This window comes from Nerophis ophidion, linkage group LG04 (genome assembly GCF_033978795.1).
Source record: "Nerophis ophidion isolate RoL-2023_Sa linkage group LG04, RoL_Noph_v1.0, whole genome shotgun sequence".
NCBI lineage: Eukaryota > Metazoa > Chordata > Actinopteri > Syngnathiformes > Syngnathidae > Nerophis > Nerophis ophidion.
In genome coordinates, this window is record NC_084614.1 from 78,810,781 (window position 1) to 78,838,065 (window position 27,285).

The window sequence follows — 27,285 nt, forward strand, 5'->3', positions numbered from 1 at the left end:
GGAGTCCTTTGAAGGCAGATTTCTTGCCGGGACATATGGTACAATACAATCGGCAAGATAGGATGGAGCTAGACCGTGTGGTATTTTATACGTAAGTAGTAAAACCTTAAGTGCACAGGAAGCCAGTGCAGGTTAGCCAGTACAGGCGTAATGTGATCAAACTTTCTTGTTCTTGTCAAAAGTCTAGCAGCCGCATTTTGTACCAACTGTAATCTTTTAATGCTAGACATGGGGAGACCCGAAAATAATACGTTACAGTAGTCGAGGTGAGACGTAACAAATGCATGGATAATGATCTCAGCGTCTTTAGTGGAGTTGAGTTTATACCAAAAAGTTCTATTTTGGTTTCATCCGACCACATGACATTCTCTCAATCCTCTGCTGTATCATCCATGTATCCATTTTGGTATAAACTCAACTCGTCGTGTTTGGAGGAAGAAGAATACTGAGTTGCATCCCAAGAACACCATACCTACTGTGAAGCATGGGGGTGGAAACATCATGCTTTGGGGCTGTTTTTCTGGACGATTGATCCGTGTTAAGGAAAGAATGAATGGGGCCATGTATCGTGAGATTTGGAGCCAAAACCTCCTTCCATCATTGAGAGCTTTGAATGGTTGACCAAATACTTATTTTCCACCATAATTTACAAATAAATTCTTTAAAATTCCTACAATGTGAATTCCTGGAATTTTTTTTCACATTCTGTCTCTCACAGTTGAAGTGTACCTATGATGAAAATTACAGACCTCTGTCATCATTTTAAGTGGGAGAACTTGCACAACTTTTTTGCCCCATTGGGGTAGATCCTGTTGAAATCCTATGTATTGAATGAATACAGAATCGTTTTGAATCCGAAAAATATCGTTTTTGAATCGAGAATCGCGTTTAATCGGAAAAAAATTGATATATAATTGAAGCGCGACCCCAAGAATCGATATTGAATCGAATCGTGGGACACCCAAAGATTCGCAGCCCTGATATATATATATATATATATATATATATATATATATATATATATATATATATATATATATATTAGGGTGGTTACCTCTGTTTTAGAGGATACTTTACCATATGGTTGACTATATATATATACATTAAGTGTGTAACGGTACGTGTATATGTATGGAACTGTTTCGGTTCGGTGCGGTGGCGTACAGAACGAGTTTCCACACGGACATATTAAGTTGCGTAAGCAATACTCAAAATGCCGGACATTTGAGGCATTTAAGAAACTCCACCCGGACAGCCCCGCAAAAGAGGACATGTCCGGTGAAAAGAGGACGTATGGTCAGTCTATCCTAGCCCGATCGCTGCTAGCATGCTAGCAAAAGAGGACATGTCCGGTACTAGCAGCGATCGGGCTAGGATAGACTAACCTTACGTCCTCTTTTCACCGGACATGTCCTCTTTTGCAGGGCTGTCTGGGTGGAGTTTCTTAAATAACTCAAATGTCCGGCATTTTGAGTTATGTTTGCGTGTATTTTCCATCTACGTTCAGGGTTAAGAAGGGGTTAAAAACAACAGCAGCATTCGTGAGGGAGGGGCAGAGAGCGAGAGAGTTATGATAAAAGTGCATGCGTCTCCAGGCTCTGCTTTTTATCCATTGATTTATCGGATTAATTTTTTTATTATCTATAGCAGGAGTGTCAGAAGTGTGCCCTGAAGGCCATTTGCAGCCCACAGCTAATGTTTTAAAAGCCCACGGCACATAATAAAAATACTATTAAAATAAACAAAAACATATCAAAAGTGAAAGAAAAAAGCTTGAAGGTTAAATGTAATTTAGAAAAAAAAGTTGCAATGTTGACTAATAAAACAAAGCTGTTTTTTTTTTCTTTCAAACTGTCATTGCTCAAAACATAATATTGAATCAAAATCTATGTTATTATGAATTATTGACCGATCCAAGGTTCCCATTACTTCACATCAAATATTCCAGTAAGAAAAATATTTCTGGTGGAAGATTTTGCAAATTTGGTAAATAAATAACCAAAACAATTATATTTTGTTGTTTTCTTACTGTACCAAAAATGAATCGAACCGTGACCTCTGAACCGATGTACGTACCGAACCGAAATTTTTGTGTACCGTTACACCCCTAATATAAATTCATACATTTACATACATACACACACACACATATATATATATATATATATATATATATATATATATATATATATATATTAGGGGTGGGCAAATTAATGTGTTAATTACGAGTTAACTCATCAATCTATTAACGCCGACAATTATTTTATCGCACATTTGCGTATGTTGTTTACATGCTTTTATTTTGTTAACGCCTTTTCTAAACAAAATGGCATCTCCCGGATGTACTTCGGCGTGGAGGGGCTCTTGGTAAAGATGGAACATTTGGCAAAAATACCGGACAATTCTGCAAATGTCATGGCTGGCTTACAGCGTGGTCACTCCGGGATCACTTACGACCGCCAGACAATTCTGAATGTGGATAGATCGGGCCGTTTTGGACTGAATGACGCGTGCTTGCTAGACCGGCTAGCTTGCATGGGAATACTTTGCCAGCTACATCCAGCGGCCTGTGAAGCAGCGGACTATATGTGTTGTCTGTCTATTTATGAATAATGCAGACCAGGAGTGTTGGCTGAGTTCTTAACTTTTACTTTCAGAGCGTGCACATCACAACATACAAGATGCCGTCATGGCGACACAACCTCGTCACTCGTCACTCCTGTTGCATGCTGGGTAGGGTAGTTCTTTATTTCCCTGGCTCATAACATCACAATATAGTACCATGTATATGATGCGTTCAGTTTATCAAAGCACCAAGCAAACAATCGGATAATTCCCATCATATCAATTCCTGGATATGGTCATAATTATTTTAAGTGCACTACGCAGAATAAACACAACATTATTAATATTGCTACTACGGATAATTTGATCAAAAATTCCCTAAAACAGCCCACTACCTATAATATAGGTTTTTTAAACATAAGATCCCTGATAAAAAAAAATGTTTCTGCTGTTACCTCAGAAATTGCCTGTTCAGATGTTATGATTGTGGCTCAGAGATTTGTATGTAGATTATATTTATTTTCCATAACAAACAGGATAACTTAAATACCCTGGCAGTGGCAATAAGCTTAAATGTTTGTATTTACATTTTTTTGAGTTGATTTTCATAAAATATGCTATTTAACTGCTACTGTTTTACAAGGACTGATTCAAATTGTGTTTGCACAACAAATGTTTTGGTGCTTTTGTTCATGTGGGAGAATATTCCAATAAAGGTGCACTACACACTACTTTTGAATTCATTATTGGGCTTTGCGTATACAATGCAGTTAATCGCGATTAATCGGAGAAATAGTGCGATTAACTTCGAATAAATTTTTTAATCGTTGCCCAACCCTAATATATATATATATATATATTTATATATATATATATATATATATATATATATATATATATATATATATATATATTAGGGGTGTGGGAAAAAATCGATTCGAATAGGAATCGCAATTCTCACGTTGTGCGATTCAGAATCGATTCTCATTTTTAATAAAAACGATTTTTATTCTTTTATTTTTTTTATCAATCAAACAAAACAATACACAGCAATACCATAACAATGCAATCCAATTCCAAAACCAAACCTTGAGAGGAGACACAAACACGACACAGAACAAACCAAAAGTAATGAAACAAAAAAGAATATTATCAACAACAGTATCAATATTAGTTATTATTTCAGCATAGCAGTGATTAAAAATCCCCTCATTGACATTATCATTAGACATTTATAAAAATAAAAGTGTCACAGTGGCTTACACTTGCATCGCATCTCATAAGCTTGACAACACACTGTGTCCAATGTTTTCACAAAGATAAAATAAGTCGTATTTTTGGTTCGTTTAATAGTTAAAACAATTTTACATTATTGCAATCAGTTGATAAAATATTGTCCTTTACAATTATAAAAGCTTTTTTTTTTAAATCTACTACTCTGCTAGCATGTCAGCAGACTGGGATAGATCCTGCTGAAATCCTATGTATTGAAAGAATAGAGAATTGTTTTGAATCAGAAAAATGTTGTTTTTGAATCGAGAATTGCGTTGAATCGAAAAAAAATCGATATTGAATCGAATCGTGGGACACCCAAAGATTCGCAGCCCTATATATATATATATATATATATATTAGGGTGGTTACCTGTGTTTTAGAGGATACTTTACCATTTGGTTGACAAGCAGAAACAGAAAAACGAAAGTCTAAACCAGCAAACAAAGGTGTTTACATTACAGATGCTAACTAATCGCAATCTCTTGCCATTGCGCACCTTGGCCAGTAACAAGATCTCCTCAGGGTCTGAGGCCATCAGCACAGATGGAGGCCCAGCAGAAGCAACTGGTTGAACAGGTTCTGTGACCCTGCCCTTGGTTACCATAGCGATATACCCGTGCTCAGAAGCTGCCGCGCTCAACTTCCACCTTGTCACTTGCTTGTCGTCAAATAACAAGACAGCTCCCGATGACAACTCTCTGCAGAATCCCGCTGACTCAGAAGTGACTCGGGAAGGGAACGTCAGACTGGCTCAGCTGATTCAAGGTGACTGAGCACACGAGCTAATTCTGTCTTCTTTCCGCGTGTGACCGGCTGGGAAGACATGTTGGTTGTTTTGGGCTTCTTTCTACTTCTAAATGGCGCCCGGGGGTTTGGAATTCTGCCTGGAGACTCCCAGAGCCATCTGGATATCACGGACACAGCCATCTTAAATGCCACCGTGCAGGTGTGCCGCGCTCTGGCCGAGACCGAGGGGAACGTCTTCACGACTCCGGTGAGCTTCTTAACTTGGGAATTCTTGATAACATGGTGGAATTGACGATAGCGTGTGTGTGTGTACACAGGCGCAACCTTTTACGGTTAGGGATGTGGCCACGGCCTGCGGGGCTCGAAACTCCATCAGAAGCTTCCAGCTGGCGATTGTAACCATCAAATTCCGGAACGTGCGCGTGGACATCCGCCAGGTGCTGAACGCCAGCTTCCACTTTGACGACGAGTCGTTCGCCGCAGGCCGGAACATCATCGTCGGGGGCCTGATTACGGTGAAGAACAACATCAATCAGGAGGACTTTGAGGCGGCCAGGGAGAACTTGGGCACAATTCTCCATCCTTTACAGGTTCTCTCCTTCTCCTCCGAGCAGCACGGCTTAAAAGAAAACATTTCCAGAAACGAGGTGTTCTTTTGTTTTCTCAGGACTTCTACAGCCATAGCAACTGGGTGGAAAACGGTAACCAGTTTCCAAATTCCAACCTAATCAGATCAGACACCAGTATCGGCAACATAGCAGGTAGGCCTGATGAGGAAATGTGGAGGTCAAATAAAGGTTTTGTCAAGTAAGGAATTCCAAAAAGCGTCAACCAGTTTGAATCTGATCGCAGCTGTAAACCGGGCCACTTGTCGCAGCTGTAATGGCGATGACTGCAGTGATAACATACTCGAGGACATCAAGCGGGACAACGTACTGACTTCTGGGTACTTTAGCCTATTCCCGACGGTGCCCTTCAAGCCCGCAGGTAAGTAACCAAATCATTTGATTATTTTTGCTGTGAGAAAACTCCAAAGTTGGTCCTCCAGAGCCTTAAAGGGGAACATTATCACAATTTCAAAAGGGTTAAAAAGAATAAAAATCAGTTCCCAGTGACTTGTATTTTTTGAAATTTTTTTGGAAAAGTTTACCGGTCCCCGAATATCCCTAAAAAAAAGCTTTAAAGTGCTTGATTTTCGCTATTTGCGATGCGACTATCACCCTTTTCCGGGCATTCGACCGTGTCCCTCGGGAAGTCCTGTGGGGAGTGCTCAGAGAGTACGGGGTATCGGACTGTCTTATTGTGGCGGTCCGCTCCCTGTATGATCAGTGCCAGAGCTTGGTCCGCATTGCCGGCAGTAAGTCGAACACATTTCCAGTGAGGGTTGGACTCCGCCAAGGCTGTCCTTTGTCACCGATTCTGTTCTTAACTTTTATGGACAGAATTTCTAGGCGCAGTCAAGGTGTTGAGGGGTTCCGGTTTGGTGACCGCAGGATTAGGTCTCTGCTTTTTGGAGATGATGTGGTCCTGATGGCTTCATCTGACCGGGATCTTCAGTTCTCACTGGATCGGTTCGCAGCCGAGTGTGAAGCGACCGGAATGAGAATCAGCACCTCCAAGTCCGAGTCCATGGTTCTCGCCCGGAAAAGGGTGGAATGCCATCTCCGGGTTGGGGAGGAGACCCTGCCCCAAGTGGAGGAGTTCAAGTACCTAGGAGTCTTGTTCACGAGTGGGGGAAGAGTGGATCGTGGGATCGACAGGCGGATCGGTGCGGCGTCTTCAGTAATGCGGACGTTGTACCGATCCGTTGTGGTGAAGAAGGAGCTGAGCCGGAAGGCAAAGCTCTCAATTTACCGGTCGATCTACGTTCCCATCCTCACCTATGGTCATGAGTTTTGGGTCATGACCGAAAGGATAAGATCACGGGTACAAGCGGCCGAAATGAGTTTGGGGCTCTCCCTTAGAGATAGGGTGAGAAGCTCTGCCATCCGGGAGGAACTCAAAGTAAAGCCGCTGCTCCTTCACATCGAGAGGAGCCAGATGAGGTGGTTCGGGCATCTGGTCAGGATGCCACCCGAACGCCTCCCTAGGGAGGTGTTTAGGGCACGTCCAACCGGTAGGAGGCCACGGGGAAGACCCAGGACACGTTGGGAAGACTATGTCTCCCGGCTGGCCTGGGAACGCCTCGGGATCCCCCGGGAAGAGCTAGACGAAGTGGCTGGGGGGAGGGAAGTCTGGGTTTCCCTGCTTATGTTGTTGCCCCCGTGACCCGACCTCGGATAAGCGGAAGATGATGGATGGATGGATGGATGAGACTATCCATTTCCCTGTGACGTCACACAGTGCCGCCAATGTAAACAAACAATGGCGAATAGCACAGCAAGATATAGCGACATTAGCTCTGATTCAGACTCGGATTTCAGCGGCTTAAGCGATTCAACAGAGTACGCATGTATTGAAACAGATGGTTGGAGTATGAAAGTATTGAAGAAGAAACTGAAGCTATTGACGCTATTCATAGCCATAGCATGGCCGAATAGCTGCGTTAGCATCGCCGGTAAAATGTGCGGACCAAACGATCAGGACTTTCGCATCTTGTGACACTGGAGCAACTTAAATCCGTCGATTGGTAAGTGTTTTTTTCGCATTAAATGTGAGTGGAAGGAAACGTAATATAGTTGCAAATGCATCTGCAGGTTATCCATACATCTCTGTGCCATGTCTGCCTTAGCACCGCCGGTAAATAGCATATTAGCATCGATTAGCGTAGCATTTTAGCATCGATTAGCTGGCAGTCACGCCACAACCAAATATGTCTGATTAGCACATAAATCAAGAACATCAACAAAACTCACCTTTGTGATTTTGTTGACTTAATCGTTGCAAATCCATCTGCAGGTTATCCATACATCTCTGTGCCATGTCTGCCTTAGCACCGCCTGTAAATAGTATATTAGCATAGCATGTTAGCATCGATTAGCTGGCAGTCAACATCAACAAAACTCACCTTTGTGATTTCGTTGATTTTATCGTTGCAAATGCATCTGCAGGTTATTCATACATCTCTGTGTCACGTCTGCCTTAGCACCGCGGTAAATAGCATATTAGCATCGATTAGCCTAGCATGTTAGCATCAATTAGCTGGCAGTCAACATCAACAAAACTCACCTTTGTGATTTCGTTGATTTTATCGCTGCAAATGCATCTGCAGGTTATTCATACATCTCTGTGCCATGTCTGCCTTAGCACCGCCTGTAGATAGCATATTAGCATCGATTAGCTGGCAGTCACGCCGCAACCAAATATGTCTGATTAGCACATAAGTCAACAACATCAACAAAACTCACCTTTGTGATTTCGTTGACTTTATTGTTGCAAATGCATCTGCAGGTTATCCATACATCTCTGTGCCATGTCTGCCTTAGCACCGCCTGTAAATAGCATATAAGCATCGATTAGCGTAGCATGTGAGCATAGATTAGCTGGCAGTCACGCCGCGACCAAATATGTCTGATTAGCACATAAGTCAACAACATCAACAAAACTCACCTTTGGGATTTTGTTGACTTTATTGTTGCAAATGCATCTGCAGGTTATCCATACATCTCTGTGCCATGTCTGTCTTAGCATCGCCGGTAAAATGTGGAGACACTTTGGCACATTCAATGGGGGTCTGGCGGCAGACACTTTCGCATCTACGGGCCAGTGGTGCAACTTGAATCCCTCCCTGTTAGTGTTGTTACACCCTCCGACAACACACCGACGGGACATGATGTCTCCAAGGTTTCAAAAAATAGTCGAAAAAACTGAAAATAACAGAGCTGAGACCCGGTGTTTGTAATGTTTTGAAAATGAAAATGGCGCCACATGAGCGATAAACAGAAAGGCGTTTAATTTGCCAAAATTCACCCATTTAGAGTTCGGAAATCGGTTAAAAAAATATATGGTCTTTTTTCTGCACCATCAAGGTATATATTGACGCTTGCATAGGTCTGCTGATAATGTTCCCCTTTAAACTGACAGTAGTTTTGCTCCAGTCAAAAAAAAAAAGACTCTCCAGATGGTCCAACAAAGAAAGCAGACACACTGAACCTCAATCAATCAATCAATGTTTATTTATATAGCCCCAAATCACAAATGTCTCAAAGGACTGCACAAATCATTACGACTACAACATCCTCGGAAGAACCCACAAAAGGGCAAGGAAACACATCCAGTGGGACGCCAGTGACAATGCTGACTATGAGAAACCTTGGAGAGGACCTCAGATGTGGTCCCCCCCCCCCCCCCCCCCCCTCTAGGGGGCCGAAAGCAATGGATGTCGAGCGGGTCTAACATGATACTGTGAAAGTTCAATCCATAGTGGCTCCAACACAGCCGCGAGAGTCAGTTCAAGCGGATCCAAGACAGCAGCGAGAGTCCCGTCCACAGGAAACCATCTCAAGCGGAGGCGGATCAGCAGCGTAGAGATGTCCCCAACCGATACAGGCGAGCGGTCCATCCTGGGTCCCGACGAGCGGTCCATCCTGGGTCTCGACTCTGGACAGCCAGTACTTCATCCATGGTCATCGGACCGGACCCCCTCCACAAGGGAGGGGGGGACATAGGAGAAAGAAAAGAAGCGGCAGATCAACTGGTCTAAAAAGGAGGTCTATTTAAAGGCTAGAGTATACAGATGAGTTTTAAGGTGAGACTTAAATGCTTCTACTGAGGTAGCATCTCGAACTGTTACCGGGAGGGCATTCCAGAGTACTGGAGCCCGAACGGAAAACGCTCTATAGCCCGCAGACTTTTTTTGGGCTCTACGAATCACTAATAAGCCGGAGTCTTTTGAACGCAAACTTCTTGCCGGGACATATGGTACAATACAATCGGCAAGATAAGATGGAGCTAGACCGTGTAGTATTTTATACGTAAGTAGTAAAACCTTAAAGTCACATCTTAAGTGCACAGGAAGCCAGTGCAGGTGAGCCAGTACAGGCGTAATGTGATCAAACTTTCTTGTTCTTGTCAAAAGTCTAGCAGCCGCATTTTGTACCAACTGTACCAACCTGTGTTCTTTTTTTGCAAAGGAAAGTGCAGTCATGGCGGAACTTTCGACCGGACCAGCAATATCAATCCCACCGGCGGGATCAACAAAGACACGGCAGACTCTGAACACGGGAATCTCCACCAGGCGGCTGCAAATCTGGCAGCAATGGCGACCAGCGAGATCCTGGAAAATATTCGCCAGGACGTGGACGACGTTCCGTTCCTCCGGTATGACTACCCTGACCCTCACACCCATCTTTCATCTTTAAATCGTTCTCATTCGCCAGAATGTTGGGAATCTCCCGAGGGTCTGGGAAAGCTCTGTGCTTCGTGATCGACACCACGGAGAGTATGAGCGACGACATCGCGGCGGTGCGGGCCGCCACTTCTTCTCTCATCGATGATGTAGCGGGAACAGAGGATCAACCTCAGTCCTTCATTCTGGTTCCCTTCAATGATCCCGGTAGGAAGTCATAGAAAGAAAATCATTCTTCCTTTTCTCTGACCGGACTATGTTTATTTTGTGATTAGAAGTTGGGCCGCTGATGAGGACAACTGACCCCCAAGACTTCAAAGGCTTCGTTGACGGTCTGTCAGCCAGCGGGGGAGGAGATGAGGCAGAGAGGAGTCTCACTGGCCTTCAGGTATTGAAAGGAGAACTAGAATTTTGGGGGGATTTTGCCATATGTATTTTCCTTTTCTGATTTTTCTAGATCAGTGATTTTTAAACTCTGGTACCACGGTGACAGAGGGGTTAGTGCGTCTGCCTCACAGTACGAAGTTTCTGCAGTCCTGGGTTCAAATCCAGGCTCGGGATCTTTCTGTGTGGAGTTTGCATGTTCTCCCCGTGACTGCGTGGGTTCCCTCCGGGTACTCCGGCTTCCTCCCACCGCCAAAAACACGCACCTGGGGATAGGTTGATTGGCAACACTAAATTGGCCCTAGTGTGTGAATGTTGTCTGTCTATCTGTGTAGGCCCTGCGATGAGGTGGCGACTTGTCCAGGGTGTACCCCGCCTTCCGCCCGATTGTAGATGAGATAATGGATGGGATGGACCATTAGTGGTACGCCCCCCAAAAAAACACATAATTAAATATTGTAAAGACGTAACTTGAGTCCTTATCAAAAGTTTATCAGCCTTTGATGTCAGTCGTTAGAATCCGACCACTGTAGTCGACGCCAAAATAAACAAGACCTTCTTATTTCTACGACACGACACACGTGGGAACCGAATGTTCTCCACATTCTCTGCCCTTCCCTAGACTCCCAGCCAATCAACACGCAGGACACATGTAAACAAAGACAAACATTTGCAGAGAAAGCTGCGGGAAACCACAAAATCTGTAAAACACTAAATAAAGCACGCGTGGAACATAACAAAGGACTCAGACTGCAACAGTATGAATGAAATAAAAAAATATTCAACACGTGAAATACGATCCAAAATATCTTATCAACCAATGACAAGAACATTAAAGGAGATACTAAATCTTAAATGTAAATATAAAACCTATGCCTTGTTTTTGATAAATATTTAGGCCTACGACGCTACTGTATTTTAACGTTGATCATTATGGTGGTACTTGGAGCGCCAAGTGTTTTCTGAGGTGGTGCTTGGTGAAAAAGGTTGTTCTCGAACAGGGGTATCGAACTCAATTCACCTGGGGGGCCACTGGGTGCAGAAACTGGGTGAGGCTGGGCCGCGAGAAAAGATCCCTTAAAAAAACTTTTTAATGAATTCAACTTCTTTGAATAAATTTCCCGCCCGAGCAACATACTTGCCAACTCCCGCGATCTTTCCGGGACATACCCGATTAACAGTGCCCCCCCCCCCCCCACCCCCGACAATCTCCCGGGGCAATCATTCTCTCGGTTTTCACCCGGACAACAATATAAAGGGCGCGCCATGATGGCACTACCTTTAGCATCGTCTATAGCCTGACGTCTCGTCCGCTTTTCTACCATACAACCCAGTCACTTATTGTATGAGGCGTCTACAGACTCACGGAAGTGACTGCCAGACATACTTGAACAACAGCCACACAGGTCACACTGAGGGTGGCCGTATAAACAAGTTTATCACTGTTACAAATATGCGCCACACAGTGAACCCACACCCAACAAGATTGACCAACACATTTTGGGAGAACATCCGCACTGTAACACAACGTAAAAACAACAGAACAAATACCCAGAATCTAATGCAGTCCTAACTCTTCCAGGCTACAATATAAACCCTTGCCCCTCCAACCCCGCATGGGATTCTGGGTATTTGTTCTGTCGTGTTTATGTTGTGTCACGGTGCGGATGTTCTCCCAAAATGTGTTTGTCATTCTTGTTTGGTGTGGGTTGACAGTGTGGCACATATTTGTAACAGTGTTAAAGTTGTTTATACGGCCACCCTCAGTGTGACCTGTGTGTTTTGCAGTCGCTTAATGCGTATACAAGAGCTAAATACAACATGTAGCTGGGCTGGCACGTAGTTCGTACAGTTTGTCCATGGTGCTCCTTTAACATTGTTAATAGGGGAATGATTATCACATGATGGTCACTGATATTTGCATAACGCTGCAACTCACCATTCGTACAAAACTCGCGGGCCGCACCAAGATTAGATTTTCATATTAAGGTGCGGGCCGCAAAATAACGTGTTTGAGACCCCTTTTCTCATACTTGCCAACCCTCCCGGTTTTTCCAGGAGACTCCCGAAATTCAGCGTCTCTCCCGAAATTCAGGCGGAGCTGGAGGAAACGCCCCCTCCAGCTCCATGCGGACAGGAGTGACAATATTCCCCACAATATAAACAGCGTGCCTGCCCAATGACGTTATAACTGTAGAATGATCGAGGGCGAGTTCTTGGTTTCTGATGTGGGTTTATTTTTAGGCAGTTTCATTAACGTCCTCCCAGCGCGGTAAAACAACACACAACAACAGCAGTCCGTTTTCGTCCACCGTAAAGCAGTTCGTCCGCCGTAAACAGCGATGTTGTGACACTCTTAACCTTCCTCTTGTGTTAGCTTTCTGTTACCATCTCTTATGCTAACGGGTCGGTTTTGACCCATGTCTTAAATCAGCTGTAAAATACACTAAAAACAATTATCTATCATCCAATTTGTTTCTCATCTCTTGGTTACCTCCTTAGGCTTCCTTATCCATGAAAATATTGGTTTTAATATTTTTGGTGTGGGCCATTGGGCCTTTTTTTGTCAGTATACCCCTCGATTTCAATTGAAAAAAATAGTAAAACGAACCTCAAGAGAATGGTATAAATAAAAAAAAGGCTGTTGTGTTACCTGACCATTACTGAGGGGTATTAGAACACATGTCTTAAATAAATCTGTTTTATTTATTTTTTCATTTTAATAATTTTAACATAGTAACAACTGAATTGACCTCAAATGTCTGGACATTTTAGTTTTTAAACGCATAAAAGAACCACATAAATGTTGTTTGTTTTTGTACTGGATAACAAGGTAAAATGAGAATCCACTAAAGCTCACATGATTGGGAGAGGAGCTGGCCGTCAGTGTGTTCAGTTTTGGCTCTACTTAGTGCTTTATAGTCTTATTTTTAGAACTGGGTCGAAACCGACCCTAACAACACCAAGGTCATAATTTCAACCAGAGCATTTTATAATTTAGTGAAACAAAAAAAAACAAGTTTTATTTTGTTGAAATAGAGGTTCCTGACAAAGTCAAAAAGCCTTGATGCATAAAAATAAATGTATGTGGTTCTTTTATGCATTTAAAAACTAAAACTGGTCGGTGCCGACCCTAACACAAGACGAAGGTTAAACAGGACAATGCTGCCATCTACTGTCCATGCATATGGTTAGAAAAACAAGGATGGACAATTCAACCCTTTACTCAACAATGAGTAGATGAGTGTTGCGTGTGTAAATGTGTAAATAAATGAACACTGAAATTCAAGTATTTATTTTATATATATATATATATATAGCTAGAATTCACTGGAAGTCAAGTATTCCTGCATGGTGGTAAAAGACTTTTGTTATTCCATTAGCTTCCATGCTATTTTGTTTGTTTGCTTGTCCCTAGTTTACATACTAGCGCTTTTTGTTCATTCTAGCTCCCACGCTAGTTCTTTTGGTTTATGTTAGTGCCTTTGTGCCAGTGTCTTTGGTTCTTAGTCTGTTTCTTAGTGTGTAAATAAATCTTTATCCTTACCCTCACGCTGTGTTCCATCCTCCGCTGCACCCACGAGAGAACAACTTTTCACCAGGATGCCGGCAGGACGTCACACTGTGGCTACAAATATAGCTTACCACCATGAATGTGTGGATATAGAGTGAATGAATAACAAGTTGTTACTTCTCTGCGAGGCGCTTTGAGTGTTTAGAAAAGCGCTATATAAATATAACCCGTCCATTATAGTCCTTTCGAACTAAACCCCACGTTTGTTTCTCCGTTTGAAGCTGAACCCGTCCATTATAGTCCTTTCGAACTAAACCCCGCGTTTGTTTCTCCGTTTGAAGCTGAACCCGTCCATTGTAGTCCTTTCGAACTAAACCCCGCGTTTGTTTGTCCGTTTGAAGCTGAACCCGTCCATTATAGTCCTTCCGAACTAAACCCCGCGTTTGTTTCTCCGTTTGAAGCTGAACCCGTCCATTATAGTCCTTTTGAACTAAACCCCGCGTTTGTTTCTCCGTTTGAAGCTGAACCCGTCCATTATAGTCCTTTCGAACTAAACCCCGCGTTTGTTTCTCCGTTTGAAGCTGAACCCGTCCATTATAGTCCTTTCGAACTAAACCCCACGTTTGTTTGTCCGTTTGAAGCTGAACCCGTCCATTATAGTCCTTTCGAACTAAACCCCACGTTTGTTTCTCCGTTTGAAGCTGAACCGGTCTATTATAGTCCTTTCGAACTAAACCCCACGTTTGTTTCTCCGTTTGAAGCTGAACCCGTCCATTATAGTCCTTTCGAACAAAACCCCGCGTTTGTTTCTCTGTTTGAAGCTGAACCCGTCCATTATAGTCCTTTCGAACTAAACCCCGCGTTTGTTTCTCCGTTTGAAGCTGAACCCGTCCATTATAGTCCTTTCGAACTAAACCCCGCGTTTGTTTCTCCGTTTGAAGCTGAACCCGTCCATTATAGTCCTTTCGAACTAAACCCCGCGTTTGTTTCTCCGTTTGAAGCTGAACCCGTCCATTATAGTCCTTCCGAACTAAACCCCGCGTTTGTTTCTCCGTTTGAAGCTGAACCCGTCCATTATAGTCCTTTCGAACTAAACCCCGCGTTTGTTTCTCCGTTTGAAGCTGAACCCGTCCATTATAGTCCTTTCGAACTAAACCCCACGTTTGTTTCTCCGTTTGAAGCTGAACCCGTCCATTCTAGTCCTTTCGAACTAAACCCCGCGTTTGTTTCTCCGTTTGAAGCTGAACCTGTCCATTATAGTCCTTTCGAACTAAACCCCACGTTTGTTTGTCCGTTTGAAGCTGAACCCGTCCATTATAGTCCTTTCGAACCCACGTTTGTTTCTCCGTTTGAAGCTGGGACTGATGGGTTCTCCCCGGAGCTCTGACATCTTCGTCTTCACTGACGCACCGGCCGAAGACGTGGAGCTGAAAACCACAGTAATCGCTCTCATCGAGCGCAGTCAGAGTGTGGTAAGTCTTGGTGCTGCTTGGAGCCTTTGACTGAAGACCGAAGAAAGCATTTGTCCATTTCCAGGTCAACTTCCTGATCGCGGGGACAACGGTGGAAAACCGGCGTCGGAGTAGCAACAGGATCGCCGCGGCTGACTCTCAGGTGTACCGAGACATCGCCCAGGCCGCGGGGGGTCTGGCCGTGGAAGTGGAGACGGATGAGCTCTTAAACGCCACGACCATTATTCGTCAGATTTCCAACTCCTCTGTGGTAGAACCAACTAGAACTCTGTACACTCAGTTTGTTTGCCTGGCTTCCAGTTATGCACGCGTGCGATTGGTTCTCTTAGGTGACGCTACTGCAGGCTTCCAGGGGTCCAGGATCAGCGGAGAGCTTCACGTTTTTGGTTGACGAGACCACGATGAACACCAGAATTTACATCACGGGAAACTCTACTACGTTCACGGTCACCAACCCTGCAGGTGAAAATGCTCGTCACACTACTTTAAAATACCGGTTTGGCACGAGTCCGCTTACTTACCGAACTAGACAAAATTCAGTTTCTTGGACCATTTCTAAGACTACGGTATTTTGGTAGTCAAAGGTCATGCATGGTTAAGCTTAGGAATGGGAATCAGAGGTGGGTAGAGTAGCCAGAAATTGTACTCAAGTAAGAGTACTGTTACTTTAGAGATTTATTACTCAAGTAAAAGTAAGGAGTAGTCACCCAAATATTTACTTGAGTAAAAGTAAAAAGTATGTTGTGAAAAAACTACTCAAGTACTGAGTAACTGATGAGTAACCTGTTTGTTTAATGATTACGGCAACAAGTAATGCACAAAAACATAAAAATTGCAATGAGCAAATTCATAGCCAGGAATATCTCTTAAGCAACTAAGTCAGGGGTAGGGAACCTATGGTTCTAGAGCCAGATGTGGCTCTTTTGAAGACTGCATCTGGCTCTCGGATAAATCTGAGCTGACGTTGCTTAAAACGATAAGTAATGAATAATTCCACTTGTAATCACAGTGTTAAAAATAATGTTAAAAATATAAAACATTCCCTATGCATTTTTAATCCATCCGTTTTCTACCGCACTTATTCAAGAAGTTGTGTTAATGGTAAGAAGTTATTTATTTATTATTGGTTAGTGTGGGGCTTGCCCTCCTGGGGGTTCTTCGGACCACCGAGCACCAACATTAGAGCCTGGTTTCAGGGTTACAATATTGTTTTATTCTTCAATAAGTCTCTCTGTTGCTTTCCAGCAATTGTATTTCCAGCCCCAACCTCCGTCTCTCCTCCTGGCTGCTGCTTATAACAGAGCGACAGGTGATTAGATAACAAGGCCCAGGTGGGCCTTCTACGCACCTGTCGCTGATTTCAAAGCCGGTCCTGGCACATCCCAGTTCGCTGCAAGCCCGCAGGCCACGCCCCCCTCCACAGTTAGCTTCAGAATAACAAAGTTATTACAAAGAATAAGAGACCTATTATACTCTAGAAATGTTGGTCTAACTTAAAAATGCACGTGTTTGGTTGTGTTTAGTGTTAAAAAAAATAAATAAATATATTTTAAAAATATTTGGCTTTTTGGCTCTCTCAGCCAAAAAGGTTCCCGACCCCTTAACTAAAACAATAATATATATTAAATAATAATACAGTAAAACAAAGAAATTAAGGCAAATTGAGCCACAATAACTTAACAGCACCATAGGCTCAGTAGGCTTTTATTGATTGATTGATTGATTGAAACTTTTATTAGTAGATTGCACAGTACAGTACATATTCTGTACAATTGACCACTAAATGGTAACACCCCAATAAGTTTTTCAACGTTAATCAATTACTTAATAAATGACCAAGTCGAGGTGATCTACCTCATATATACTTACACACACATATCATATATATATATATATATATATATACATATACAGTACATAATTTATAGTTTTTTATTTTGCCGTTTTTGTTGAAATGTTAAAGGTGTTTTAATGAATATACATGCATGTTTAACACATAGATTCCTATCTTTCATGAAGACAAGAATATAAGTTGGTGTATTACCTGATTCTGATGACTTGCATTGATTGGAATCAGACAGTATAGTGCTGATAATGTCCACATTTTCAAATAGAGGAGAAAAAAAGTTCCTCTTTTCTGTCTAATACCACATGAAAGTCGTTGGTTTTTGGCATCTTATTTGTCCAGCTTCCATATTCGTTTTTATACACTTTACAAGAAATACATTCATCCAGGTCATTGTGATCTCAGGTCATGCAACTGGACTGTTTGGTTTGTCTTAGAAGAGGTTTCGCTTCTCATCTAAGTAGGCTTCATCAGTTCTTGCTCATAGACTTAAATTGGTCTAGCAGCTGCTGCCCAAATATTTATACTCCAATACCACAATTTTCTCCCGAAAATCTCCCGAAATTAAGGCGGAGCTGGAAGCCACGCCCCCTCCAGCTCCGTGCGGACCTGAGTGAGGACAGCCTGTTTTCACGTCCGCTTTCCCACATTATAAACAGTATACCTGCCCAATGACGTTATAACTGTAGAATGATCGAGGGCGAGTTTTTGGTTTCTTATGTGGGTTTATTTTTAGGCAGTTTCTTTAACGTCCTCCCAGCGCGGTAAAACAACACACAACAACAGCAGTCACGTTTTCCTCTACCGTAAAGCAGTTCGTCTGCCGTGAACAGCAATGTTGTGACACTCTTAAACAGGACAATACTGCCATCTACTGTACACGCATATGTGGACAATAACATCTACGGCTTTTAGAGTGTGCAGTGCACTGCCCACACAACAAGGAGACGAAGATGGAAGATTCCAGACTCTAGTGCATTTGATGAAAGCACTTTTGTGCGTGCCACACATCAATGCATCATCAGAGAGGGTGTTCAGCATGGTTAGAAAAATAGTGACAGAGAATAGAACAAGGATGGACAATTCGGGGATGTATATTGTAGATCCCGGAAGAGTTGGGGTTTTGGCACCAGCTGCTAGACTAGATTTAACCAATCTAAGTCTTTGATCATGAAATGATGAAGCCGACTTGGATGAGAGGCAAATTATCTTCCAAGGCAAACCAAACAGTCCAGTTTCGAGCAATTGAATGCCCTGAGATTGTCTTAAAGTTTATGGAAACCTTGATTTGAAAACCTCACGAAATGTAAGGATTCAAAAACTTCATTAGTTTGTGCTCCGGATCTGACCAATCTAAGTCTATAACAGTGGTTCTTAAGCTGGGTTTGATCGAACCCTAGGGGTTCGGTGAGTCGGCCTTAGGGGTTCGGCGGAGCCAGTCAAGACATACCCGACTCATCCATACTTGCCAACCTTGAGACCTCCGAATTCGGGAGATGTGTAGGGGGGTGTATTGTAGATCCCGGAAGAGTTGGGGTTTTGGCACCAGCTGCTAGACTAGATTTAACCAATCTAAGTCTTTGATCATGAAATGATGAAGCCTACTTGGATGAGAGGCAAATTATCTTCCAAGGCAAACCAAACAGTCCAGTTTCGAGCGATTGAATGCCCTGAGACTGTCTTAAAGTTTATGGAAACCTTGATTTGAAAACCTCACGAAATGTAAGGATTCAAAAACTTCATTAGTTTGTGCTCCGGATCTGACCAATCTAAGTCTATAACAGTGGTTCTTAAGCTGGGTTTGATCGAACCCTAGGGGTTCGGTGAGTCGGCCTTAGGGGTTCGGCCGAGCCAGTCAAGACACACCCGACTCATCCATACTTGCCAACCTTGAGACCTCCGAATTCGGGAGATGTGTAGGGGGGTGTATTGTAGATCCCGGAAGAGTTGGGGTTTTGGCACCAGCTGCTAGACTAGATTTAACCAATCTAAGTCTTTGATCATGAAATGATGAAGCCGACTTGGATGAGAGGCAAATTATCTTCCAAGGCAAACCAAACAGTCCAGTTTCGAGCGATTGAATGCCCTGAGATTGTCTTAAAGTTTATGGAAACCTTGATTTGAAAACCTCACGAAATGTAAGGATTCAAAAACTTCATTAGTTTGTGCTCCGGATCTGACCAATCTAAGTCTATAACAGTGGTTCTTAAGCTGGGTTTGATCGAACCCTAGGGGTTCGGTGAGTCGGCCTCAGGGGTTCGGCGGAGCCAGTCAAGACATACCCGACTCATCCATACTTGCCAACCTTGAGACCTCCGAATTCGGGAGATGTGTAGGGGGGTGTATTGTAGATCCCGGAAGAGTTGGGGTTTTGGCACCAGCTGCTAGACTAGATTTGACACCAATCTAAGTCTGTGAGCATGAAATGATGAAGCCGACTTGGATGAGAGGCAAATTATCTTCCAAGGCAAACCAAACAGTCCAGTTTCGAGCGATTGAATGCCCTGAGACTGTCTTAAAGTTTATGGAAACCTTGATTTGAAAACCTCACGAAATGTAAGGATTCAAAAACTTCATTAGTTTGTGCTCCGGATCTGACCAATGTAAGTCTATAACAGTGGTTCTTAAGCTGGGTTTGATCGAACCCTAGGGGTTCGGTGAGTCGGCCTTAGGGGTTCGGCGGAGCCAGTCAAGACATACCCGACTCATCCATACTTGCCAACCTTGAGACCTCCGAATTCGGGAGATGTGTAGGGGGGTGTATTGTAGATCCCGGAAGAGTTGGGGTTTCGGCACCAGCTGCTAGACTAGATTTAACCAATCTAAGTCTGTGAGCATGAAATGATGAAGCCGACTTGGATGAGAGGCAAATTATCTTCCAAGGCAAACCAAACAGTCCAGTTTCGAGCGATTGAATGCCCTGAGACTGTCTTAAAGTTTATGGAAACCTTGATTTGAAAACCTCACGAAATGTAAGGATTCAAAAACTTCATTAGTTTGTGCTCCGGATCTGACCAATCTAAGTCTATAACAGTGGTTCTTAAGCTGGGTTTGATCGAACCCTATGGGTTCGGTGAGTCGGCCTCAGGGGTTCGGCGGAGCCAGTCAAGACATACCCGACTCATCCATACTTGCCAACCTTGAGACCTCCGAATTCGGGAGATGTGTGGGGGGTGGGGGGGTTTATTGTAGATCCCGGAAGAGTTGGGGTTTTGGCACCAGCTGCTAGACTAGATTTAACCAATCTAAGTCTTTGATCATGAAATGATGAAGCCGACTTGGATGAGAGGCAAATTATCTTCCAAGGCAAACCAAACAGTCCAGTTTCGAGCGATTGAATGCCCTGAGATTGTCTTAAAGTTTATGGAAACCTTGATTTGAAAACCTCACGAAATGTAAGGATTCAAAAAACTTCATTAGTTTGTGTTCCGGATCTGACCAATGTAAGTCTATAACAGTGGTTCTTAAGCTGGGTTTGATCGAACCCTTGGGGTTCGGTGAGTCGGCCTCAGGGGTTCGGCGGAGCCAGTCAAGACATACCCGACTCATCCATACTTGCCAACCTTGAGACCTCCGAATTCGGGAGATGTGTGGGGGTTGGGGGGGTTTATTGTAGATCCCGGAAGAGTTGGGGGTTTTGGCACCAGCTGCTAGACTAGATTTAACCAATCTAAGTCTGTGAGCATGAAATGATGAAGCCTACTTGGATGAGAGGCAAATTATCTTCCAAGGCAAACCAAACAGTCCAGTTTCGAGCGATTGAATGCCCTGAGACTGTCTTAAAGTTTATGGAAACCTTGATTTGAAAACCTCACGAAATGTAAGGATTCAAAAACTTCATTAGTTTGTGCTCCGGATCTGACCAATCTAAGTCTATAACAGTGGTTCTTAAGCTGGGTTTGATCGAACCCTATGGGTTCGGTGAGTCGGCCTCAGGGGTTCGGCGGAGCCAGTCAAGACACACCCGACTCATCCATACTTGCCAACCTTGAGACCTCCGAATTCGGGAGATGTGTGGGGGGTGTATTGTAGATCCCGGAAGAGTTGGGGTTTTGGCACCAGCTGCTAGACTAGATTTAACCAATCTAAGTATTTGATCATGAAATGATGAAGCCGACTTGGATGAGAGGCAAATTATCTTCCAAGGCAAACCAAACAGTCCAGTTTCGAGCGATTGAATGCCCTGAGATTGTCTTAAAGTTTATGGAAACCTTGATTTGAAAACCTCACGAAATGTAAGGATTCAAAAACTTCATTAGTTTGTGCTCCGGATCTGACCAATCTAAGTCTATAACAGTGGTTCTTAAGCTGGGTTTGATCGAACCCTAGGGGTTCGGTGAGTCGGCCTTAGGGGTTCGGCGGAGCCAGTCAAGACATACCCGACTCATCCATACTTGCCAACCTTGAGACCTCCGAATTCGGGAGATGTGTGGGGGGTGGGGGGGTTTATTGTAGATCCCGGAAGAGTTGGGGTTTTGGCACCAGCTGCTAGACTAGATTTAACCAATCTAAGTCTTTGATCATGAAATGATGAAGCCGACTTGGATGAGAGGCAAATTATCTTCCAAGGCAAACCAAACAGTCCAGTTTCGAGCGATTGAATGCCCTGAGATTGTCTTAAAGTTTATGGAAACCTTGATTTGAAAACCTCACGAAATGTAAGGATTCAAAAACTTCATTAGTTTGTGCTCCGGATCTGACCAATCTAAGTCTATAACAGTGGTTCTTAAGCTGGGTTTGATCGAACCCTAGGGGTTCGGTGAGTCGGCCTCAGGGGTTCGGCGGAGCCAGTCAAGACACACCCGACTCATCCATACTTGCCAACCTTGAGACCTCCGAATTCGGGAGATGTGTGGGGGGTGGGGGGGTTTATTGTAGATCCCGGAAGAGTTGGGGTTTTGGCACCAGCTGCTAGACTAGATTTAACCAATCTAAGTCTTTAAGCATGAAATGATGAAGCCGACTTGGATGAGAGGCAAACTATCTTCCAAGGCAAACCAAACAGTCCAGTTTCGAGTGATTGAATGCCCTGAGATTGTCTTAAAGTTTATGGAAACCTTGATTTGAAAACCTCACGAAATGTAAGGATTCAAAAACTTTTTTTAGTTTGTGCTCCGGATCTGACCAATCTAAGTCTATAACAGTGGTTCTTAAGCTGGGTTTGATCGAACCCTAGGGGTTCGGTGAGTCGGCCTCAGGGGTTCGGCGGAGCCAGTCAAGACACACCCGACTCATCCATACTTGTCAACCTTGAGACCTCCGAATTCGGGAGATGTGTAGGGGGGTGTATTGTAGATCCCGGAAGAGTTGGGGTTTTGGCACCAGCTGCTAGACTAGATTTAACCAATCTAAGTCTGTGATCATGAAATGATGAAGCCGACTTGGATGAGAGGCAAATTATCTTCCAAGGCAAACCAAACAGTCCAGTTTCGAGCGATTGAATGCCCTGAGATTGTCTTAAAGTTTATGGAAACCTTGATTTGAAAACCTCACGAAATGTAAGGATTCAAAAACTTCATTAGTTTGTGCTCCGGATCTGACCAATCTAAGTCTATAACAGTGGTTCTTAAGCTGGGTTTGATCGAACCCTAGGGGTTCGGTGAGTCGGCCTTAGGGGTTCGGCGGAGCCAGTCAAGACATACCCGACTCATCCATACTTGCCAACCTTGAGACCTCCGAATTCGGGAGATGTGTGGGGGGTGGGGGGGTTTATTGTAGATCCCGGAAGAGTTGGGGTTTTGGCACCAGCTGCTAGACTAGATTTAACCAATCTAAGTCTTTGATCATGAAATGATGAAGCCGACTTGGATGAGAGGCAAATTATCTTCCAAGGCAAACCAAACAGTCCAGTTTCGAGCGATTGAATGCCCTGAGATTGTCTTAAAGTTTATGGAAACCTTGATTTGAAAACCTCACGAAATGTAAGGATTCAAAAAACTTCATTAGTTTGTGTTCCGGATCTGACCAATGTAAGTCTATAACAGTGGTTCTTAAGCTGGGTTTGATCGAACCCTTGGGGTTCGGTGAGTCGGCCTCAGGGGTTCGGCGGAGCCAGTCAAGACACACCCGACTCATCCATACTTGCCAACCTTGAGACCTCCGAATTCGGGAGATGTGTAGGGGGGTGTATTGTAGATCCCGGAAGAGTTGGGGTTTTGGCACCAGCTGCTAGACTAGATTTAACCAATCTAAGTCTTTGATCATGAAATGATGAAGCCGACTTGGATGAGAGGCAAATTATCTTCCAAGGCAAACCAAACAGTCCAGTTTCGAGCGATTGAATGCCCTGAGATTGTCTTAAAGTTTATGGAAACCTTGATTTGAAAACCTCCCGAAATGTAAGGATTCAAAAACCGTAAGCCACGATCATCAAAATTATAAGAGATAAAAGGTTTGTCATATCTCACTTGGCATGTAATGAGTTAATATCACATGTAAGTTTCAACTTTGAAGTTAATCGCTGACATGAATGGACAACATTGTATAATAGAAATGACTGAGTGAAAATGTTGTTGGAGGAGAACATGCAACTTTTCTCTGACTACAATTGAACATTCACTTACCTAATATTGGGAGTTTCTGCAGCAAATATTTGAAAGCTTTTGACCACAAACATAGTCGCTGACATTCGTCTCGGAGCCAGTCGGTATCCGTTTCTCATCATGCTCATCTGAATGAGAGGGCATTCATTTCAATTTGACATTTTTTATATTATAAACGGTACAAACCCCGTTTCCATAGGAGTTGGGAAATTGTGTTCGATGTAAATATAAACAGAATACAACGATTTGCAAATCATTTTCAACCCATATTCAGTTGAATATGCTACAAAGACAACATATTTGATGTTCAAACTGATAAACATTTTTTTTTTTTTGCAAATAATCATTAACTTTAGAATTAGATGCCAGCAACCTGGACAAAGGAGTTGGGAAAGGTGGCAATAAATACTGATAAAGTTGAGGAATGCTCATCAAACACTTATTTGGAACATCCCACAGGTGTGCAGGCTGATTGGGAACAGGTGGGTGCCATGATTGGGTATAAAAACAGCTTCCCAAAAAATGCTAAGTCATTCACAAACAAGGATGGGGCGAGGGTCGCCAATTTGTAAGCAAATTGTCGAACAGTTTTAGAACAACATTTCTCAACGAGCTATTGCAAGGGATTTAGGGATTTTACCATCCAAAGTCCGTAAAATCATCAAAAAGTTCAGAGGATCTGGAGAAATCACTGCACGTAAGCGATGATATTACGGCCCTTTGATCCCTCGGGCGGTACTGCATAAAAAACCGACATCAGTGTGTAAAGGTTATCACCACATGGGCTTAGGAACACTTCATAAAACCACTGTCAGTGACTACAGTTGGTCGCTACATCTGTAAGTGCAAGTTAAAACTCTACTATGCAAAGCGAAAGCCATTTATCAACAACACCCAGGAATGCCGCCGGCTTGGCTGGGCCCGAGCTAGTCTAAGATGGACTGATGCAAAGTGGGAAAGTGTTTTGTGGTCTGACGAGTCCACATTTCAAATTATATTTGGAAACTGTGGACGTGGTGTCCTTCAGAACAGTGGTCCCCAACCTTATTGTAGCCGGGAATCCTTTTTTTTTTTCTTTGTCATGAAAAAGGGAGGTTTTTGTGGTTGATGCACTAATTGTAAGTGTATATTGTGTTTTTTATGTTGATTTGATAAAAAATATTTAAAAAAAATATATATATATATACATATATATATATATATTTTTTTTTTTTAATAAAAATAAATAAAAAATTCTTCTGCGGCCCGGTACCAATCGGGCCACGGCCTGGTGGTTGGGGACCACTGCTCCCTCCGGATTGTTATAGGCACAAATTTAAAAAGCCAGCATCTGTGATGGTATGGGGGTGTATTAGTGCCCAAGGCATGGGTAACTTACACATCTGTGAAGGCACCATTAATGCTGAATAGTCCATACAGGTTTTGGAGCTACATATGTTGTCATCCAAGCAACTTTATCATGGACGCCCCTGCTTATTTCAGCAAAACAATGCCAAGCCACATGTTACCACAGCGTGGCCTCGTAGTAAATGAGTGCGGGTACTTTCCTGGCCAGACCTGTCTTCCATCGAAAATGTGTGGCGCATTATGAAGCGTAAAATACGACAACAAGAACTGGGAACTGTTGAACAACTCAAGCTGTACATCAAGCAAGAATGGGAAATAATTCCACTTTCAAAGCTTCAACAATTAGTTTCCTCAGTTCCCAAACGTTTATTGAGTGTTGTCAAAAGAAAAGGTGATGTAACACAGTGGTGAACATGCCCTTTCCCAACTACTTAGGCACGTGTTGCAGCCATGAAATGCTAAGTTAATTATTATTTGCAAAAAAAAAACTAAAGTTTGAGTTTTAACATCAACTATTTAGTGTTTGTAGTGCATTCAATTGAATTTGAGTTGAAAAGGATTTGCAAATCATTGTATTCTGTTTATATTTACATCTAACACAATTTCCCAACTCATATGGAAACGGGGTTTGTAAATGGGTTATACTTATATAGCGCTTTTCTACCTTCAAGGTACTCAAAGCGCTTTGACACTATTTCCACATTCACCCATTCACACACTGATGGTGGGGGCCCTAACCAGGACCCATCAGGAGCAAGGGTGAAGTGTCTTGCTCAGGACACAACGGACGTGACTAAGTTGGTAGAAGCTTGGGATCGAACCAGGAACCCTCAGGTTGCTGGAATGGCCACTATCCCAACTCTCTCACTATAGATCAGTGGTTCTTAACCTTGTTGAAGATACCGAACCCCACCAGTTTCAAATGTGCCTTCACCGAACCCTTCTTTAGTGAAAAATAACAAATGTTTTTTTCAAATTCAAGACAAAGTTATGTTTGTTTTTTTTCCTGGTGCACAAAATGAACCGTCCATCAACATCACCTTGTTCAAAGAACAAAACCAACACAGTGCATGAACTCACAAAAAATTACACACATGCAAATCTGTCTGACTTCTGCTGTTGCCGTATCCATAATACGCCGAAAGGGAGAAGTTTTTTTTCCACCCCTTGACCTCCGCGGCGGAGGCTCCGTCGAACCCCTGAGGCTGACTCACTCAACCCCTAGGGTTCGATCGAACCCAGGTTAAGAACCACTGCTATAGATAATAGATACCTATTACGGGGCGGTATAGCTCGGTTGGTAGAGTGGCCATGTCAGCAACTTGGGGGTTGCAGGTTCGATTCCCACTTCCGCCATCCTAGTCACTGCCGTCGTGTCCTTGGGCAAGACACTTTACCCACCTGCTCCCAGTGCCACCCACACTGGTTTAAATGTAACTTACATCAATCAATCAATCAATCAATCAATGTTTACTTATATAGCCCTAAATCACTAGTGTCTCAAAGGGCTGCACAAACCACTACGACATCCTTGGTAGGCCCACATAAGGGCAAGCAAAACTCACACCCAGTGGGACGTCGGTGACAATGATGACTATGAGAACCTTGGAGAGGAGGAAAGCAATGGATGTCGAGCGGGTCTAACATGATACTGTGAAAGTTCAATCCATAATGGATCCAACACAGTCGCGGGAGTCCAGTCCAAAGCGGATCCAACACAGCAGCGAGAGTCCCGTTCACAGCGGAGCCAGCAGGAAACCATCCCAAGCGGAGGCGGATCAGCAGCGCAGAGATGTCCCCAGCCGATACACAGGCAAGCAGTACATGGCCACCGGATCGGACCGGACCCCCCTCCGCAAGGGAGAGTGGGACATAGGAGAAAAAGAAAAGAAACGGCAGATCAACTGGTCTAAAAAGGGAGTCTATTTAAAGGCTAGAGCAGGGGTGCCCACACTTTTTCTGCAGGCGAGCTACTTTTCAATTGACCAACTCGAGGGGATCTACCTCATTTATATATATCATTTATATTTATTTATTTATGAAAGAGACATTTTTGTAAACAAGTTAAATGTGTTTAATGATAATACAAGCATGTGTAACACATATAGATGTCTTTCTTTCACGAAGACAAGAATATAAGTTGGTGTATTACCTGATTCTGATGACTTGCATTGATTGGAATCAGACAGTAATGATGATAACGCCCACATTTTCAAATGGAGGAGAAAAAAAGGTGTCCTTTCTGTACAATACCACATGAAAGTGGTTGGTTTTTGGCATCTGATTCATCCAGCTTCCATACACTT

At 43.3% G+C, this 27,285-nt stretch overlaps 1 protein-coding gene and 1 long non-coding RNA gene across 2 annotated transcripts in view; one reads left to right on the forward strand and one right to left on the reverse strand.

The window, feature by feature from the left end:
* LOC133551961 (uncharacterized) overlaps positions 1-8,855 on the reverse strand; it is a 93,931-nt gene extending 85,076 nt beyond the window's left edge. Inside the window, exons 1-4 of the long non-coding RNA XR_009806593.1 lie at positions 7,935-8,855; positions 7,756-7,839; positions 7,595-7,663; positions 7,443-7,526 (exon numbers count right to left, since the gene is read on the reverse strand). This is a non-coding gene — a long non-coding RNA (uncharacterized LOC133551961). The remainder of the gene's footprint in view (positions 1-7,442; positions 7,527-7,594; positions 7,664-7,755; positions 7,840-7,934) is intronic.
* LOC133551915 (von Willebrand factor A domain-containing protein 7-like) overlaps positions 4,446-27,285 on the forward strand; it is a 32,068-nt gene continuing 9,228 nt past the window's right edge. The window contains exons 1-10 of the mRNA XM_061899117.1: positions 4,446-4,834; positions 4,905-5,177; positions 5,255-5,348; positions 5,440-5,574; positions 9,660-9,846; positions 9,906-10,081; positions 10,150-10,262; positions 15,128-15,244; positions 15,309-15,494; positions 15,574-15,706. Coding sequence (XP_061755101.1) covers positions 4,664-4,834; positions 4,905-5,177; positions 5,255-5,348; positions 5,440-5,574; positions 9,660-9,846; positions 9,906-10,081; positions 10,150-10,262; positions 15,128-15,244; positions 15,309-15,494; positions 15,574-15,706 — 1,585 coding nt within the window. The 5' untranslated portion in view covers positions 4,446-4,663. The remainder of the gene's footprint in view (positions 4,835-4,904; positions 5,178-5,254; positions 5,349-5,439; positions 5,575-9,659; positions 9,847-9,905; positions 10,082-10,149; positions 10,263-15,127; positions 15,245-15,308; positions 15,495-15,573; positions 15,707-27,285) is intronic.